Genomic DNA, 21400 nt, shown 5'->3' with positions numbered 1-21400 from the left:
CTGTAGCCCTAAAATTGCAAGTTACACTATACAAGCTATGTATATTGGTATAGGCATATATATACAATTTACAGCCTTTATACAAGTTATGTATATTGGTATAGACCTACATATGTAAGTTACACTACATATACAAGGTAAAGCTACTGATATATAGGCCTGCATATGCAAATTACATTGTAAAGCCTATGAATACTAGCATATATGCAGACTCGACCTTTTATATAACCTATGGATAATAGTATAGCCTACATATAGGTTCAATCCCTAATTGTAGCAGTTTTGATTGTCTGAAGCAGCTAGGCTTGTTTGTTTAGTAGGGACGAAGATTTTTCACGTGGGAAAGTCAATTTTCAAGGATTAAGTAGGTTTTAGTAATTTATTGTGTATAAATCAAATTGTAAACATTTAATAACGATTACGGGTTTAAATGGTATTATACAGTCATAGATATTAATTACACCCTCGAATATATTTTTTATTTACTCGAAGATTATCGGTGAAATTCAATTCATTACAAACTAGACTGATTGATCTTGCAAAAATGCATGAATTTAAAACTTTATTATTATTTATTACAACAGCAGTCTCTTCTATCAAAGGAAAACCCACTGTAGGTGCAGAACTACGGTGGGGTAGTTGGGTTGTTCCCTACAGGCATCCCATTGGTCGACGACACGAGTAAGGCGACTCAGTCAGGTGCAGACGTGGAGTGCTCGGCAGGATGTAACCAGCGTATATTGTGTGTGCTTCTACCGTGCCAAAACGTGCGATCCAACATCAACTCGCCTTATCTATGGACAACGACTCTTATTAGTTCAGATAAAAAACATTCATATTCAAAGCTGTCATAAGTGTAGTGTAACGCAGTAGTTATTATCCAGTCGGTTCAGAACCGAGAAGTCTATCTATGGTTCGCTCTCAGTGTTGAACGAGACATTCTCACACGCTTCTTTAAATGTGGTGTCCGTTTACCAAGTATTAAATAAGTATCTGGGAGTCACTAGAATATGCAAGTTTGTCTCACCTAACCACCTTACATGAAGATTCTCCGCATTTGCAGTCTCAAAAGTAAGTCTACAAATAAAACTTTCATTTTGTAGAAAGGTCCAGGAGTTTTGAGCCTGAAGGTTGATTTACTAGATATGTCGTGTCCTGAATAACAGTAATAATAACAAAATAAATATAGTAATAGTAAAGACGATATAAATTTCATTAATGAAAGCCTAACCAGAGCTATTCAATACTCAATATCTATAGATAAATGGTTCCTAACAATAGGTACACAAATATACACTACGATTTTTTTTAAATCCAACCAAATACTTAATCGATATGCAAATTCTTAAACAAGTTATCTATATTATTTAAAAAACATATATGAGCAAATGTTATACTCTTAAAATATGCTTATATCATAAGTCTGCATTTTGGAAATAAAAAAAAATATTCTTATTCTTATCATTGATTTGTTGAATACCAGTAAAAGAATGTTTATAATAATTATCTGTCACATGTTTCGTTATATGGAGAATATTTCTGTACGTAAAAATTAAAAAAAAAAAAAAAAGAGCCAGAAGCTTCGCAAATTTTCAGACAATTTTGTGTTTATCAGGTATATTTGACCTGAGCCTGCTAGGTTCTTCCTAGCCTCTAACCACTTGCTATGGATGGTAGAGCGACGGTCTTCCTTCTTGTAGGGTCGACGTTCCGGAGATGTATCCAGGACGTTGTTACTATGTCGCATCTCTATAAAAATAGTAAAACTAAACTTGAGGTTACATTGCATGTTTGGTGGGCGTGTATTTTGTATGTTTTGAGAGGGAGAGCAAAGGGACGGAAGCAGGGAGTGGAAATTGAAGAGGAGTGAAGGATGAAGAGAGACAACGGGAAGGAAAGAGAATGGGAGGGGACAGTAGGCTGCCAGATTCACCATCTACTGTAACTATATGTATATGGTACACACATAAATCACAATAGCGTTATACATCAAATGAACAAATCCACAAGGGCCGTGATGAGGGTTCGATATATGTATATGGTGTCTTATAAGAACATTATTATAGTGAACTAGACCAAGGGAATGTTTTGTGATTCAAATGAGAAATATTTGATATACGACATTCGCTGTTGAGAAATGTTATTGATCTAAATTGTTTTTATTTTGGCATATATTGTACAATGCAGAGCAGCCTAGCTTACCTTGCGGGTTAATGTATATGTTTACTAAAGGTTTTCAGGAATACCAGTTTGCCTTTATTCTTAATGTAATATAAGAGTAAGATCTCCCTTGACATTTATGCTGGTTGCTGCATTATTGTCCCACAATATCCTGACAATGTTGTGGTACATTGTGGTAAGGTTTTGTGTTTGCTAGGATGTGGCGAGGGCTCTGGCCCGGAGATTGGAGTGAGACAGGAGAGGGAGAGTGAGGCAGGAGGGGTAGAGTGAGGTAGAAAGGGAGAGTGTGAGGTAGGAGAGGGAGAGTGAGACAGGAAGGGAGGTGTGAGGCAGGAGAGGGAGATTGAGGCAGGAGAGGGAAAGTGAGACAGGAAGGGAAGAGTGAGGAAGAAAGGGAGAGTGTGAGGCAGGAGAGGGAGAGTGAGACAGGAAGGGGAGAATGTGAGGCAGGTATGGGAGAGTGAGACAGGAAGGGGAGAGTGAGGTAGAAGGGAGAGTGTGAGACAGGAGGAGGAGAGTGAGACAGGAAGGGAGGAGTGAGGCAGGTGTGTGAGGTGTAGGAGGGAGCTGCAGTAGCCAGGGTCTGCTCGCTGAACCTAGCCAGCGAGGTGTCTGGGCGCCCAGCCAACCTTACACAATGGAGCCACTTCGTCTGTGGTTGCTCCGCTTTGCTCACTATGATAACATATTCCTCGTCTAATTTGTAGTTTTGGTTATAGACCTATGCATATAGATGACTACTATGTGACTTGATTGGTCTCTTGTGAATCAATTATATTCGTAAACGCACGGAAACCATGTGAGAATTTATGAGCCAAATATTATAAATAATTTAGCCTCGTCTTAAACTTGACTCACCTTATTATGTCGAAGAATCATGGCGGATATCCATTTTATTTGGTAACACCTTACTTCCTTATGCGCATGCGTGGCTAGTGGATTGGTTACACCTTTCTCAATATATTGTTTGTTTCCAGCCACCTTAAACCTTGGTTACGGCTTCAGACGGCGCATCTGGTCTATACTTGTGATGCTACTAGCCACATCACTAGCCGCTAGTGATGCTCTTTAGGCTTAGGGGACGATTTGAGATGTGCCCTTACGCTGACCTCAAGTCGATCGTTGACTTGTACGTGGTGTTGTAGAGACCTATTCCGTGGTTGTGGTGACCTTATCTATGGTTGTGGCGACTTAGTCTGTGGTCGTGCCGACCTTATCTGTGGTCGCGCCGACCTTATTTGTGATCGCGCCGACCTTATTTTTGGTCGTGCCGACCTTATTTTCGGTCGTGCCGACCTTATTTGTGGTCGTACCGACTTTATTTGTGGTCGTGTCGTCCTGGTCAGTAGTCGGGACGATTTGGCGACTTTGTCAGTAAGATTGATTGATGAAGATTAAGCCACCCAAGAGGTGGCATGGGCATGAATAGCCCGCAAGTGGTAGATTTTTGGAGTGTCTATCTATTTAAGGTATAGACAGTTTTAGTCTAGCAACAGAACACATTTTCTCAAACTACCAAAACGAAATATGTCAGTAGACCTGTGATATGTAAACCGCAGTGTAAACTCATATAAACAATAATACACCAATAATGAAAGAAAAACATGAAAAATAATGCCGATCGTCGCACAGGAGAGAACAGACAGACAGGCGATCAGTATAAGCCATTAGCCCATCAAGATGTAATCACCGCACGGCTTGCCAACAGGGTTTTCCTTACTTGATAAAACATTGTGGTTAAGAACCAGGGGTTTCTTAACAAGGGGGTGTCCATACCCTTTGGGGTATGAGAACTAAACAATGGAGTATGGAACTCTATCTCTGAACAATTTAGACAACAAAAAAAGTCATTGATAGATTAGATACGTTCAAGTCCAAGAATGTTTATTGAGACAAGAAAGAAATACATCTCAAAGGGATAGAGTAGCTTAGGCTATTTTGGCCACACATTTACAATGCTAACTAGCATATATATACATTTTCTTCTGTCCTCCATGGACAGGGATCTGTAATTGTAACACGGTAAGACATTTATTCCTTTAAACGATATTTCTGTCATCAATTTTAAATTTTTCTCCTTGGTTTCTGTTACATTATATTACTTACGTATTTTTCTTTGATTTGAATATGAAACCAAAATGGAAAAAGCTAAATCATTTGTCATTGTCGAGTTTATTTTGCAATCTCCTCGGGATATTATTTATCTGTGGGAGTTGACGATTGCATGGGAGTGAATGATTGCGTGGTAGAGGGTGATTACGTGGGAGATGGGGAATACATGGCAGAGGGGGATTACGTGGGAGATGGGGAATACATGGCAGAGGGGGATTACGTGGGAGATGGGGAATACATGGCAGAGGGGGATTACGTGGGAGATGGGGAATACATGGCAGAGGGGGATTACGTGGGAGATGGGGAATACATGGCAGAGGGGGATTACGTGGGAGAGGCAGGGTTACATGCTCCGACAATTGAGTGTGGCTGTGAAACATCTCTTCAGGTAGATGGATAAGAGTTTTCCATCTTCCAGGGATATGCCCTATGATATGCTCCGTTGGACCATAGAGCCTTCTCACCTCCTGTTTGCTTTTTTACTGATGGGGAGTCGAAGCGATAATGTAAAGCTTACGCAAAAGTTTTCTGAATAGTATGTATACGACGCTGATGACCTCGTTATTACAGCATCAGAAAGGATAGTAATCAACTAAACATTATTTTATAATACGAGGCTACGAACTAAACCAAAGGCCATTGTGAGCATTGGTTGATCAAGAGTGGACGGGGCAGTGGTGTCGATCCTCCTGACTGGAGGAGATTATGCAATGCGTGAATTATGGAACCATTTACACTTTTGATAGACCCAGAAGAATCGGTAGCTCTTTTGCCTCTGATCTTTATTTTCTCATGGTTCAATGGAAGCGTTTGCGCCTTGTACATGTTGAACCCTCATCGAGCTTTCCTCTATACTTAAAATATACGAAATATCAACTCATATTTTATGGGATAGATATGTATTCAGTTTTTGCATTTAGGTTTATACTTGCCTCTTGCTATATTTTTTCCCATGGATGACCATATAATAATTTTTGTGTCACTTTAGGCGTTGAATTATCTAAATCTGATATATTTTCAACAATGTATTTCCCTGTAGTTTCCAGTTTTTTCTATGCCACGGGTCATCGTGGCACGGGTTTAATTTGTTCAGCGGGTGTCTTATTTAGGGTGGTGATGCTGCATCTCGTCTTCTCTCACATCTCCCATGAATGAGCATCCCTGTCAGCCAGCAGATCATCAACACACAGTTTTAGTCCATTAACTTAATTGTCCGGGGCTATGTATCCCTACTCACCTGTCTGGGACATTTCCCTTACCCCCGTGCGGGTCTAGCTGTCCCTGTATCCCTGAATGAGGCTATCTATCCCCCTCACCCGTCCGGGTGGTATCTCCCCCCCCCATCACCCGTCTGGGGGGATCTAACCCCCTCCTCCCTTCAGTCTCACACGGCTGGGGTTATCTTTCTTCCTCCCCCCGTGCGGGGCTATCAATTTCCTCCCGTTCTGGGCTATACAAACCATGCCATCCGGCACCATCTTTCTTCTAACCTCCCCCCAAATGATCTTCCCGTTTTCTTGGCAGCTCAGCTACGGTCCCTCCAGCCTCGCTCCCCCTTCTCTTCTCTCCTATTTACTACTCTCTTGTCTGTTTCTCTTTGCCATTAATCTCATTCCGTTGCTGTCTGGTTGTTTCCTGATCTCGTAGTTCCTCTGACTGTCTCTCGCTCTCGCTCTCGCTCTCTCTCTCTCGTGTTTATTTCCGTTCATCGCTTTATCTGGGTTTCTTTCCGTCGTTCACGTTACTTGCTGCATCGGCCGCTGTTTATGATTATTACTATCATCACTATCATTATTACTATCATCACTATCATTATTACCATCATCGCTATCATTATTACCATCACTATCATTATTATCATCACTATCATTATTACTATCGCTATCATTATCACTATTGTTGTCACAATCATTATCACTGTCATCATCACAATTGTTGTTATTCTTATTATCGCTGTAATGAAAAGTATAATTATTGCCATTTACGTAATTACTATCACAGTATCCTTATCGCTATATATTTCTGATATACGTGAACGATCTTCCAGAAGGTATAGACTCATTTCTTTCAATGTTTGCTGATGATGCTAAAATTATGAGAAGATCCAACACATGGTTACTAGAGTTTAACTTGGGCAAGTGTAAAGTGATGAAGATAGGCGTATGGAGCAGGAGGCCAAACCCAAAGCACCAGCTGGGAGAGGAAATCCTTCAAGAGTCAGGACGAGAGATATGGGGGGGGGGGGTGATATCACACCAGACCTGTCCCTTGAAGCCATCATCAAAAGGATAACATCAACGGTCTATGCAGCTATTGATACAGACAATGGCTCCAAAGAGCCTCTACTTACGGGCTCACCATAGCTCGTGCTACTTGGGACTTTTTTCTGAGTAGCTGAATTTAAAACAACAAACAACAACAGGTCTATGCAAGGCTGGCGAACATAAGAACTACCTTCAGAAATTTGTGTAAGGAATCATTCAGAATCTTGTATACCTTATATGTCAGACCAACACTGGAATATGCGGCTCCAGCGTGGAGACCACATGAAGTCAAACAAAACAAAGTTAGAAAAGGTCCAGAGGTATGCCACCAGGCTAGTCCCCGAGTTGAGAGGAATGAGCTACGAGGAAAGATTACTGGAACTGAACCTCACGAAACTGAAGACAGAAGAGTTAGGGGAGACATGATCACAACTTACAAAATTCTCAGAGGAATTGACAGGGTAGATAAAGATAAACTGTTTAACACAAGTGGTAAGCGAACAAGAGGACACGGGTGGAAACTGAGTATCCAAAATGAGCCACAGGGATGTTAGAAATAACTTTTTCAGTGTCAGAGTAGTTAACAGATGGAATGCATTAGGAAGTGATGTGGCGGAGGCTGACTCCATACACAGTTTCAAATGTAGATATGATAGAGCCCCAGTAGGCTCAGGAACCTGTACACCAGCTGAGAGGCGAGACCGAAGAGCCAAACCTCAACCCCCGCAAGTACAACTAGGTGAGTACTATCGTTATCACCATTCACTATCATTATCACTCAATATCATTATTACTGCCATCGCTATCACCGTCATTATTATAACACCACAATCATTATCACAACTTTCACTATCCTTATCACCATCACTATCACATTACCGTTATCACCATCACTAGCACATTTCCCTCATTATCATTAACACTTTCGTTATCACCATTCACTATCATTATCACCATTCCTATCATATATATCATCGACATCACATTATTACAATCACTACCATAATCACCATCACTGGATATCACCATCACGTGCAATAATTCTCTCATTAACACAAACACTATAACTATCACTATCGTTATCACCATCACGTTGCCAGCAGAGCAGCTGATGAATGACAGTGTAAATGCCAGGGATTAAGTCCTTGGAAAGTTTGTGATGGTATCGTTATCTTCACCTCGAGTGGTGCGGAAATATGTAGTGGGGATCACAGAGCCAGCTTGTGTCTGCGGGTGCTTCGAGCGAGACAAGTGGCTGGCTGTGTGATAGCCATGAGGCTTTCAGCTAGCCATGAGGCTTTCGGCAAGCCATGAGGCTTTCAGCTAGCCATGAGGCTTTCGGCAAGCCATGAGGCTTTCGGCATACTAAGCCCACAAGAATAGAGGAATTCGCAGATGATTTGCTAAAGCCATGTGGGGCAGTTTCTCTATATATCCAACTACAACCACTCGTATGTTTCTCTAACCTATCTTGAAACAATCAATATATCTCACATCTGTTGTTACTTGGCGATGCATGCCACCAATCAGTTCTATTTTGTATTCATATATATTTAGCACGCTACTAATATTCTCTTTCTTATACCCTTGTATCCGTTAGTATACTTTATTGGCGACTTCCCTCTTTCCTTCGCATTTCTAGAAAAAAAATTATCTTTTAATCTTTTTTCATATTGGAGGTTCCTATTTCACGGGACTAATTTCGTCATCCTTCTCTAGCTGTGTACTTTCTAAATAACTGATCTGATCCTCTCTATTCCCAAAACGTAACTGTTACCTAAATGGGACCTCACGAAACCCCCTTTTCGGTATACATCTAAGATCAAAGTGTAATGTGTAGTTGAGTGCCAAGTGAGAGGTACACTGGTAATTGTTGTTGACGTTCTATCTTTTACCTTCTGTGGTTGACAAGTGCTTTATTTAGCAACCCATTGCAAACTGAACGTATCATCAAGAAGACGAAGAAGTAACCCGTAATCTCTGTTATATTAAATTATACTTCAGTTCTGTGGCTGCGTTGACATGCATTAAATAATATTTGAAGCAATAAGTCAGCTTATGGATGTTAGTATTATTCGCAAGATATTTCTTGAGGCACATTTGGATATAATTTTGCTAAGCATTTTTCCCTTCTGGAGCACGCACTGATCTTTGCGCACCGTTTCCTATCACCCATTACCTACAAATTAAGCTTTTCCGCAACTGCTTTAATTAAATCACTTCCCTCCTTGCTTCTATATATTCCATTCACTTCCTCTAACACCCTGCTTCCTTAACTCGTTCCTTCCATATGCACCTCTGTTACTCTCGCTTCCTCCTCACTACTTAACTACTCTCCCACACGCAGCCCTCCGCCCCCATTCCCACTCTCACCCCCAGAGAGATGAGTAAGGGAAGAGGGGCGGGTGAGAGGGGCAAGCAGTTTGCTCCAGGACGGCGAGTGGTGAGGATCGACCCCCGGGGCCTGGCGCCAGTGTCACGCTGAAGGGAATACCGGTAGTGTGTGTCAGCGGGCGCAGCGGTGGTCTTGGCTGTGGGTACGTCTTGTGAGGGTGATGCTGCTGCTGCAGGAAATATAAGAGAAAGTGTTGCCTAGTTATCTGACGGCGAATACCAGGATAAAGGGACATTGTTTTGTTTTGAGTCTATCCGCTGCAGCTCCACGATCACATCAACAGTCCGCCAGTACTACTACGCCGCCACGGCCTCAGATTTGTCTCGCTTAGCGTTTACATTGAAGGGAATAAAGATAAGAAGTGGGAAATAGAAATGGGGTGCACAATGTCGGCCGAGGACAGGGCAGCACGAATAAGGAACAGGGAGATAGAGAAGAAAATGAAGGAAGACGCGAATGAAGCAGCTAAAGATGTTAAGCTCCTCCTCTTAGGTAAGTAGACCAGTCCTTCCCAGTCTGAAATTTTCTAACATGATAAACTCTTAGGTCCTTGAACACCCTAGATCAAAGCTTGGTTGGGTCTTGCATGTCAGTAGAAATCTCCTATGCAATAGAACGTAGTTTCAATATTACTAGGCTATTGAGAATTAATTTTTTTGCACATGCCATGGGGGTTAAATTTGATATAAAAAGGTTTGTCGCTGGTGATAAGAATATGTACGTTTTTAAGGTTGATAATCTCATTCACTACCTACACATAAGCCTACATATTATGTTACGACTGCTGTGGCCATTTTGTTGTATCTAGAATATGCCCTAGGAGTTACCAAGTGTTATGGGTTTCTAGAGTATATCCTAGTTGTTACCAAGTGTTATGGGTTTCTAGAGTATATCCTAGGAGTTACCAAGTGTTATGGGTTTCTAAAGTATGTCTTTAGAGTTACCAAGTAATATTTGTTGCAAGAGTATGTACTAAGCATCTCCAAGTGTTGTGTTATTTGTTTCTAGAGTATGTCGAAGGAGTCACCAAATAGTTATGTGTTTCTAGGGGGCGTCTTATAAGATAGCCAATATTATTTGTTGAACACACCACACGTCCAGACATTCTGGAGGGTCTCACACAGCTGGAATATTTGTCTGTGAAGTGTTGTTGTAGGTGGCGTATGTGCACGTTCCCACACAGTAGGCTGCAGTTCCGGAAACGTTTAACAACGTTACCAGTAACGTCCTCAAGGATGACAACGTCCTCAAGTAACGTAACTATTAGCTAAATGGGGCCTCACGAAACCCCCCTTTCGGCATACATCTAATTGATCGCATCTCTGCCTGTCGGCTAAGATCAAAGTGCAAAGTGTAGTTGAGTGCCAAGAGAGAGGTACACTGGTAATTGTTGTTGACGTGCTATCTTTTACCTTCTGTGGTTAAGAAGTGCTTTATTTAGCAACCCGTTGCAAACTGCACGTATCATCAAGAAGACGAAGAAGCAACCCGTAATCCCAGTCTGTTATATTCAATTATACTTAAATTCCGTGGCTGCGTTGACATACATTAAATAATATTTGAAGTAATAAGTCAGATTATGGATGCTAGTATTATTCACAAGATATTTCTTGAGGCACATTTGGATATAATTTTGCTAAGCATTTTTCGCTTCTGGAGCACCCACTGATCGCCCCATCTTCGCACACCGTTTCTTATCACCCATTACCAATCTTGAAGTTATATATAACTTAAGCTTTTCCTTAACTGCTTTAAATCGCAACCCTCCTTGCTTCTATATATTCCATTCAGTTCCTCCAACACCCTGCTTCCTTAACTCCTTAACTCGTCCCTTCCATATGCATCACTGTTACCCTCGCTGATGATTGATTGATGAAGATTAAGATACTGGAGATCTGTGGAGGTGCTGCGACTGCACCCTGCGTGACGGGAGATGTCTCCCCAACCTTCGCTTCCTCCTCACTTCTTAACTACTCTCCCACACGCAGCCCTCCGCCCCCATTCCCACTCTCACCCCTAGGGAGATGAGTAAGGGAAGAGGAGCGGGTGAGGGGAGAGGGGCAAGCAGTTTGCTCCAGGACGGCGAGTGGTGAGGATTGACCTTGGGGGCCTGGCGCCAGCGTCACGCTGAAGGGAATACTGGTAGTGTGTGTCAGGGGGTGCAGCGGTGCTCTTGGCTGTGGGTACGTCTTATGAAGGTGATGCTGCTGCAGGGAATATAAGAGAAAGTGTTGCCTAGTTATCTGACGGCGATTCACGCGAATACGAGGATAAAGGGTCATTGTTTTGTTTTAAGTCTATCTGCTGCAGCTCCACGATCACATCAACAGTCCGCCAGTACTACTACGCCACCACGGCCTCAGATTTGTCTCGCTTAGCGTTTACATTGGAGGGAATAAAGATAAGAAGTGGGAAATAGAAATGGGGTGCACAATGTCGGCCGAGGACTTGGCAGCACGACAAAAGAACAAGGAGATAGAGAAAAAAATGAAGCAAGACGCAAATGAAGCAGCTAAAGATGTTAAGCTCCTCCTCTTAGGTAAGTAGACCAACCCTTCCCAGCCTGAAATTTTCTATGATAAATTGTTAGGTCCTTCAACATCCTAGATCAAGGTTTGATTTGGTGTTACATGTCAATAGAAACCTCATATGCAATAGAACGTGGTTTGGATAATGCTGGTATTCACTATCACACAGGACAGAGGGTCATACACAAGACAATAGGTCTGAACTGTAGACTGAAGCACATATATATCATGGTTATAATCAATGTGTCAGTGTACGAATATGTAAATACAACTTTCTATTGTGCACTGCCATACAAGGGCAGGGATGGATTCGAAAGTGATGCAGCTTAAAAATAATAATATAAATAAAATTGTTCTTCATTCTTTAAGATGGACAAACAAATTTAGGATAAATTGTTATATATATATATATATATATATATATATATATATATATATATATATATATATATATATATGTCGTACCTAATAGCCAGAACGCACTTCTCAGCCTACTATTCAAGGCCCGATTTGCCTAATAAGCCAAGTTTTCATGAATTAATGTTTTTTCGTCTACCTAACCTACCTAACCTAACCTAACCTAGCTTTTTTTGGCTACCTAACCTAACCTTACCTATAAATATAGGTTAGGTTAGGTTAGGTAGGGTTGGTTAGGTTCGGTCATATATCTACGTTAATTTTAACTCCAATAAAAAAAAATTGACCTCATACATAATGAAATGGGTAGCCTTATCATTTCATAAGAAAAAAATTAGAAAAAATATATTAATTCAGGAAAACTTGGTTTATAAGGCAAATCGGGCCTTGAATAGTAGGCCAAAATGTGAGTTCTGGCTACTAGGTACGACATATATATATATATATATATATATATATATATATATATATATGCCGTACCTAGTAGCCAGAACTCACTTCTCAGCCTACTATGCAAGGCCCGATTTGCCTAATAAGCCAAGTTTTCATGAATTAATATTTTTTCGTCTACCTAACCTACCTAACCTAACCTAACCTAGCTTTTTTTAGCTACCTAACCTAACCTTACCTATAGAGATAGGTTAGGTTAGGTTAGGTAGGGTTGGTTAGGTTCGGTCATATATCTACGTTAATTTTAACTCCAATAAAAAAAAATTGACCTCATACATAGTGAAAAGGGCAGCTTTATCATTTCATAAGAAAAACATTATAGAAAATATATTAATTCAGGAAAACTTGGCTTATTAGGCAAATCAAGCCTTGCATAGTAGGCTGAGAAGTGAGTTCTGGCTACTAGGTACGACATATATATATATATATATATATATATATATATATATATATATATATATATATATATATATATATATATATATATATATATATATATAATGTCGTGCTAATAGCCAAAGCCGCACAACTTTGCCTAGTATGCAAGGTCCGGTTTGCCTAGCAGGGCAAATGATTTCCTAGGTATGTTAGGTTAGTTTTGATAAAATTTCTGTTCTGAATAGAATAAAAAAATGAAATCCTATATTATGTAATGGACAATTGTATCATTGCATTAGAATTCTTTTTTTTTTTAATATAGTATTTCAGGTTGCCAATGAGAGGAGCTCAGTGGTGTGAAACACTAAAAAAAACTTTGAAGCTGTAAAAGAATCATCATATGTTAATTTGAAAAATTTGTTTTGAAAATATTTAGCTGTGTAGCTGGCAGGCAGTGCCAAAAATCGCAATAGGAGGGGTCTGAATGTGGCAATTGTTCCATTTTAAATTATAATGACTCCGACCAGCCTTTGTTCGTCCCGTACCCAAGACCATTCCCTCTTGCCAATTTCTGTGAGACTAGCCCCAACCAAGTGGCCTCGAACTTTGAACAGATATTCTCTCTCTTATAGTATATTCAAGAGGAAATGTTTGTCTGTCCAAAGTTGGAGGGATAGGGAAAGGGAGGAGGGGCAAGTAGGAGTGGGGAACTGGTGGTAAGGGGAGGAAGGGGAGGGGGGTAAGAGACGCATATTGTTTCAGTGTTTATTGATAATACATTTTCAAAAGGGGGGGGGGAAGGGGGAGTTGACGAAGAGGGGACCAAAGAGATGGAGGTAAAGGGATAGATGGAGGACGAAGGTGGGGTGTAGGGAATGGAAGAGAGAGGAGGTCGAGTGTAGGAAGAAAAGGGGGTCAAAGGGGAGATGGGAGAAGTGGGGTGGGAGAAAGACAGACTGTCCCGGGCACCGCCGGTTACCACTCTTAACATTGTTAAAATATATATATATATATATATATATATATATATATATATATATATATATATATATATATATATATATATATATATATATATATATATACAGTATATTATATTTATATATATGTATTCGTCAGATGAATATTTATCCAATTTTACAAAATTTCTTGATATTATTATTTACTGTAAACCTATATTATTTTATAAGTTGATGGTTTCTTATTAATACAATTCGTTAATGATTTCATCTCCATCAGTCATAATTATTGCGGTAATAACTTATACTGTCTCGTGGCAGTACTCCGGCTAAGTAGGCTAGTTTTTTAAAATGTATTATTCCCGGGTGTTTGTAGATTATTTGTTTTTTTATACAAACTTTTCACAATATTTACTATATCGAGCATTATTTTCTCCCGTATCATGTTTCATTTATTGTTCTCATCTGTTCTGCATGTCATCGCTTCCACTATTCAGCTGATTTTTTGCTTACCTTTTTTTTGCGTTTATTCATTTCTAATATTTCTTAAGTGTTTATCCTATCTTAGGCCACCACCTCTTTAACTTAGTTTGATTCCTTTGAGTTTCCTCTTCAGAATTCTAGACACGTTCCTGAGCGCACGAGCGTCTGGCCTTACTGGTGATGCTGGTCACCTCAACAGTAATTCCAGGTAGGGATGCTGCATGAGAGAGAGAGAGAGAGAGAGAGAGAGAGAGAGAGAGAGAGAGAGAGAGAGAGAGAGACATCACTCTAACCTGGTGGGTAGTCCGCAGTGCACCCACATTGATCTGACCAGAGCTGCTCTCTCTATTTCCGCCTTTATCCTCGATTTTTCAGTCCTTTTCGTTTATCAACTTTGTTTTATCTTAACTTTTCACTTTAGAATTTCCTGTTTCGGTCTCCTTCACTAAAATTTTGTTGGTGGGGAGCTTGAAACTGTAGCTAAATTTATACCTTGATATCAAATTTAATGTTTGATAGGCGTATTGTGAACAGAGAAAGAAATAAATCCCAGAGATACAAAGCACTTTTGTGTCAACATCACACTGGTGAGCTAGCTATAGGCTTACTTCCTTTATAGTACAATGAATATGCAACAACAATCTATTGAACAAAATGCCTTCAGATCCCAACCGCTACCTTACAGGTATATAATGTTTATTAGAGGTTATAAACCCACAATTTGTGTAAACAAGGTGAATAAAGCGATAAGGCTATGAGATAAAACTAAAAGTAATTGTGGAAAGACCAGAGCCACGCATCCTCATCGCGTCACTGGTTTCCGGCCTCCATTTGAGAGTTGCGCGAGCTTAGAATAAACAAAAAATAACTAAATTGCGTCATGGAAATACGCAAATGAGGCATACGTGCACAGGAGCTGGTGTGGAACGGGAGTGTCTGTTTTAAGGGGTTTAATATAGAATGTGTGGCGAGGAGAGAGTGGCATTTTGATGTAATGGGAGGATGGATGGAGGGAAGGGTTGGGGGGCCGAGTCTTGAGATGAGTTATTGTACATTTTGTCGTGAAATAATCAGTGTGAATGTATTGAGGTTATAGATACAGTTTTTGCGAGAAAAATGTTATTTTGATAAATCTGCAAAGAGGCTTCATGTCGAAGCCCTACTTGTATTTAGTGAGTGTCTGGGCTAAATGTTAGGACTTCCTGGGACCATACGTACACCCATGTAGCTGGGAGCACACGCGAACCCAGTAGTGATGTGTTGACACGATGCACAACACAAGCAGCTCCCCTCAAATGCTGACTGGAGTCAATCAACAGTCTTCCCAACCCGTCCTAAGACGGTCGCTCTCCATACGTGAAGGAATAGACTTTCACAGAAACCACCTACACGAGTTCTGTTTGTAACCACAACTAATGGCATCTTCTGCCAATTAGTTACTATCGATCTTGTAAAAAAGCGTGAGATCGCAAGCCACGCTGTCAAGCTTTCTGTCAGGAGTATTGGAGAATATTAGGATATTTACCCTCAGCGTCATCCTATATATTATACATGGTGGTGCCTGAACACGCCCCCCCCCCCACCTATTCTCGTTCTTATCGAAGTGGCAGTGTGTGCAACTGGCACCAGTCAGCACTTAGTGACGTCTTGGGTCATCGCTATCAGAGGATGTGAAGAAGCATTTTCAATGCGTGATCAACAAAGGTTGTTTGTGCGCTTGTGACGCCTAGTGTGCTGAGGCTTGTTGCAATAAGAGGTACGTTCATAGCAGTCATGTATGAATTCACTCATTTATATGTGACCCATTTTCATGCTCAAGTAATATGCTGGCTTACGTATGCCAAGGTTAAAAGTGGTAGTTGTGAAGCGCTGATAAAATAGACAAGATATAAGGTGTGTGCAAACACCCAAGCTTTAAAATCATCGACAAAATAAGCTGTCGATAAATTTGATAAAAATATGGTGAATATTATCAGAAGAAAGTGCTAAGCCAGTAGGAATACAGTATAAAGAAACTTCTTTTGAGCATAAACAGTGAATGATTTATGCACGTCTTGGGGGTGGTAATGAAGGTTTTGAGGAAGGAAATGAAGTCCATTTTTTTAAATCGTGAATACGAATTATCTCTTGAGGACATAATGATATGTTTGAAAGTGAATAAAACAAATCTTAGGAACATTATTATACTTGTTAAAAAATATGAAAACAAAAGTTAAGGTGTGAAAATACGAGAGCAAGAAGAGAGTGTATGTAACAGTAAGGGCGGGAAGGAAGGGAAAGGAGTAGGACATGAAACCCTTGCAAGAAAGGTAATGAGTGAAGAAGTGAACTGAGTAATGAGCGGAGGAGTGAATGAAGTGACTTCAGACGTGTTATCACAGCGGTGTTTGTGCTCTGCATATTTCATTACAATGTGACAAAAGCGACAAGTCAAATGATATGCAAACAAGAAAGTTTCCCCTCTATTAGCCATCTTTTAGCAGCATGCGGTCTGCCAGACGCCTCTCAGCATGGAGTGCATATCCCCCCCCCCCACCACATATCTTTCAGCTCACCCACACGTCACTTACAACTTCATTATCCCTTCTGACATCTTTGAGTGTCCCTCAGACGTCGCCTAGCACCATTACCTCTAAGACATCACATATATCCATGCATGTCTACTCTCCTTAGCACTGATAGAGGTGTTACTTAAACACTACTGTGTAGAACACTGTCTTCCATCATCAAACGATAACTTGGTTCATCCACTAACTCCGGTTCGCCATAAATTAAATACTAATATAATTCTAATTTTATCACGCTATTTTCGAAGCTATGGTTTAAGACGTGTTTTATTATCTTCCAAACCCGTACTGAAGGTACGCCTAATGATACTTCACAAATCACTAAGAATTTGGCATATGAGACATCCCAGCTGACTTCTTAAACCTAAATGATTATAATTATGCTCTAACCCATTTCTATTTTAGAAAATTAAGCCTAAAAATTCATGTGACGTATTGCTAATTAGAAAGTCGTATTTCTGAGTGTCATAAGTAGTACATATGTACCTACTAGGAGGGGTACCAGGCGGTGCCAGGGATAGGCTGTCTCTCCCCTACCTCGTACTCCACCCTTCTTCCCCTCTTTTCCCACTCACTCTCCTCCCCCCCTTCATTTTCCCCTTCCTCCATCTCTTCCCTATCAAGTCCCCACCCTATTCCCTCACTCCATCTTCCATCCGTCCCCTCTCTTCTCCCCTCCAACCTCGAACAGACTATGCACCTGGGTCTCTTTCCCTATCTTTCCACCCATTCCCCACCGCCTCATTTCACCCCATCTTCACCCTTGACCCTCTCATCCCCAATCCCCATCCCTTTGCCCCCCCCCCCTTCGTCCTCCCTATTCCTCTCTTTTCTCAAAATTCATTAAAAAGCACTAATACAAATGTATGGGCCTCAGAAAATAGATTGTTTCGATAAAAAAAAATCCAGGGGATTCGCACCAAATATTTTACATCCTTGACTCCATGAAAATGGTGTGGGGGGGGGAGGTCTATATAAATGCTAATATTTCTCAAAACATTTAACTTAGGCCTACCCCGACCATCGTATAATAATCTGTTAAAAAAAGGGAACAAAATTAGTTCAATAAACTCAATATATTGAATCAAACATTAATAATAAGAATGAACAGCACAGTGAGAAATATTAGTCACACAGACCATTGTTAGGAAAATGTTTTATCATTCTAGAATCAATGAACAAATTAGTAAAAATACCGTTAAAGAAAATCGTGAAACAAATGAATTCGAGCATTTTGCGTATATTGTCAACAGAAACCAGAAGTCATTATACAAAATATGTATTGTAAATTGTTCACTCGGTATTTAACGGAGATATTCTCAAAGACTTGTCTTGTCTCTAACTTGTTCTGACTTTAGTACAAAGTGGGTGACCAACTCGATATATATTTTGTATATTGATTTCTTGTTTGTTTTTAATTTATATGTAAATGGTCGATTTAATTTTTGTGTACCACCTAGTACACCATTGTACCACCAAGTACACCATTGTACCACCAAGTACACCATTGTACCCCCCTAGTACACCATTGTACCACCTAGTACACCATTGTACCCCCCTAGTACACCATTGTACCACCTAGTACACCATTGTACCACCTAGTACACCATTATACCACCAAGTACACCATTGTACCACCAAGTACACCATTGTACCACCTAGTACATCATTGTACCACCTAGTACACCATTGTACCACCTAGTACACCATTGTACCACCTAGTACACCATTGTACCACCTAGCACACCACGGTAAACCGCGTCATCCGGTTCAACCCGGGTTAACGGGTTCTGGGAACATTTAAGGAGATGGACTGGTGGTGATCACACTAGAGACAACTCCCTCTGCGTGCGGCACCTGGAGGAGAAGGGAATGGTTTCCTCCCTGGATGTGTAGATGCCGTGTCGAGGACGACGTAGGCGCTCGTGGCTTGGTTCTGAGATCATTTTTGTCGCTCTTCGTTGAACCTTTGAGGGTGAGGTCTTCATGCTTAGATACAGTAGTCCTCATGGAGGCGGGCCAGACTTGTTTAGTTGAATAACTACTTTCTTTTACTGTCAAAACTTTCTTTGATTATTCCGAAAGTTGGGCTTACTTTTTGTTATTGCAGTTCCTACTCGTTGACCAACTGTCAGTGTATGGTGGATCAATTTTTCAACAGTGTTGAAGAATTGTGTGGAAGTGTTGTCGACGCGTGTGTTAGCCTCGTCCCTCACACACAGCTGCAGGCGGCAGCGGGTAGAGAAAGCCAGGCTCTGGAGTCAGATTCACGAAGCAGTTACGCAAATACTTACGAACGTGTACATCTTTCCTCCGTCTTTGACGGCTTTGGTTATATTTATTAAACAGTTTACAAGCTTGAAAACTTCCCAATCAACTGTTGTTATTGTTATAAACAGCCTCCTGGTGCTTCGGAGCTCATTAACTGTTTAATAATTGTAAACAAAGCCGCCAAACATTGAGAAAATATGTACAGGTTTGTAAGTACTTGCGTAACTGCTTTGTGAATCTGGCCCCTGGTCAATAATGTATACGCTGACGGATATGTCGGGGAGATCAATAAAAGGAAACTGAACTGCCATGCTACCTCTACCGAAACGACTAACAACACAATAGCTGTCCCTCATTTTAAAATATTCCACAGGAACTCCTTTTCCACAGCTCACAAAACGGAGGAAAAAGTCCCGGGAGACCTTATTGATAGAAACGTGAGTCCTACCGACACCTGCCAGATGGCCGGGTTAACAATATTCTACAAAAGCAACCGAATATATAACCTCACTACCGGTTATATATTCGGTTTCGCCAGCCGAATTTAATCCACTTCTACTCTGCCTTTGAAAATGTTGACATGATCGACGAAACACATGTCTTAAACGTCAGCCATATAAAACTGTAAAATGAATTTGGAGTTAACTTTTCAACTTATGGAGCACCCAGTACTTAAAATTATAAGTAGACAAAACTTGTTTTGGACGTTATTATATATGCACAAAATTAAATTAAACACATTTTATTTACCAAAATACGAAAATTTAAATTTTAATAATACTTATACATTGCAGATGTTTAAGTATTTTATATATATATATATATATATATATATATATATATATATATATATATATATATATATATATGAGCTTACCTCCTAGTTAAGGATCTAGTTTGATTAACAATATTATAAGAGTAAGAATACCGAAGGGACCTCATAATACTGTGCTGTTTCTCCACTGTCACCATATATATAAACACTAAAGCTACCACCACTGTTAAAGCCGGCGGCTCCTGGCCACACAGTAGCACCACACGGCAACAATGAGCTTGTGTGAGTGTTGCCAGCCACGGATATCGACCTGTGACGGTTAGGCTATTGATTCCGGCGAGTCAGTCCATACAATAAGCAAGAAACTTTGATGAACGATACAGTTGTTGTCATATTACATATGTTAAAATCCGACATATATATATATATATATATATATATATATATATATATATATATATATATATATATATATATATATATATGCGAACAAGCCTGAATGGTCCCCAGGACAATATGCAACTGAAAACTCACACCCCAGAAGTGACTCGAACCCATACTCCCAGAAGCAACGCAACTGGTATGTACAAGACGCCTTAATCCACTTGACCATCACGACCGGACAAAATGAGGTGATAGCCGAGGCTATTTGAAACACCCCACCGCCGGCACTCGGATAGTAATCTTGGGCATAGCATTTTACCAAATCACCTCATTCTTTGGGGCACACGTGAGGAACACAAATGCGAACAAGCCTGAATGGTCCCCAGGACAATATGCCAGGAGTTTTCAGTTGCATATTGTCCTGGGGACCATTCAGGCTTGTTCGCATTTGTGTTCCTCACGTGTGCCCCAAAGAATGAGGTGATTTGGTAAAATGCTATGCCCAAGATTACTATCCGAGTGCCGGCGGTGGGGTGGTTCAAATAGCCTCGGCTATCACCTCATTTTGTCCGGTCGTGATGGTCAAGTGGATTAAGGCGTCTTGTACATACCAGTTGCGTTGCTTCTGGGAGTATGGGTTCGAGTCACTTCTGGGGTGTGAGTTTTCAGTTGCATATTGTCCTGGGGACCATTCAGGCTTGTTCGCATTTGTGTTCCTCACGTGTGCCCCAAAGAATGAGGTTATTTGGTAAAATGCTATGCCCAAGATTACTATCCGAGTGCCGGCGGTGGGGTGGTTCAAATAGCCTCGGCTATCACCTCATTTTGTCCGGTCGTGATGGTCAAGTGGATTAAGGCGTCTTGTTCATACCAGTTGCGTTGCTTCTGGGAGTATGGGTTCGAGTCACTTCTGGGGTGTGAGTTTTCAGTTGCATATTGTCCTGGGGACCATTCAGGCTTGTTCGCATTTGTGTTCCTCACGTGTGCCCCAAAGAATGAGGTGATTTGGTAAAATGCTATGCCCAAGATTACTATCCGAGTGCCGGCGGTGGGGTGGTTCAAATAGCCTCGGCTATCACCTCATTTTGTCCGGTCGTGATGGTCAAGTGGATTAAGGCGTCTTGTACATACCAGTTGCGTTGCTTCTGGGAGTATGGGTTCGAGTCACTTCTGGGGTGTGAGTTTTCAGTTGCATATTGTCCTGGGGACCATTCAGGCTTGTTCGCATTTGTGTTC

The 21400-nt window shown here is 40.8% G+C and overlaps 1 protein-coding gene across 2 annotated transcripts in view; it reads left to right on the top strand.

Moving 5' to 3' along the window:
• The first annotated feature begins 8977 nt into the window (after positions 1-8977).
• Positions 8978-21400, top strand: part of Galphao (G protein alpha o subunit) — a 268246-nt gene continuing 255823 nt past the window's right edge. Inside the window, exon 1 of one of the 2 annotated variants that reach the window (XM_045753457.2) lies at positions 8978-9444. In XM_045753457.2, coding sequence (XP_045609413.1) covers positions 9327-9444 — 118 coding nt within the window. In that variant the 5' untranslated portion in view covers positions 8978-9326. Of the gene's footprint in view, positions 9445-11018; positions 11492-21400 lie in introns of those variants that run through there. The other variant, XM_045753458.2, reaches the window with a different exon arrangement.

Source organism: Procambarus clarkii, chromosome 29 (assembly GCF_040958095.1).
Source record: "Procambarus clarkii isolate CNS0578487 chromosome 29, FALCON_Pclarkii_2.0, whole genome shotgun sequence".
NCBI classification, from domain to species: Eukaryota; Metazoa; Arthropoda; class Malacostraca; order Decapoda; family Cambaridae; genus Procambarus; species Procambarus clarkii.
Note: the sequence above shows the minus strand (reverse complement) of the source record. Positions and strands in the feature narration are given on the sequence as shown.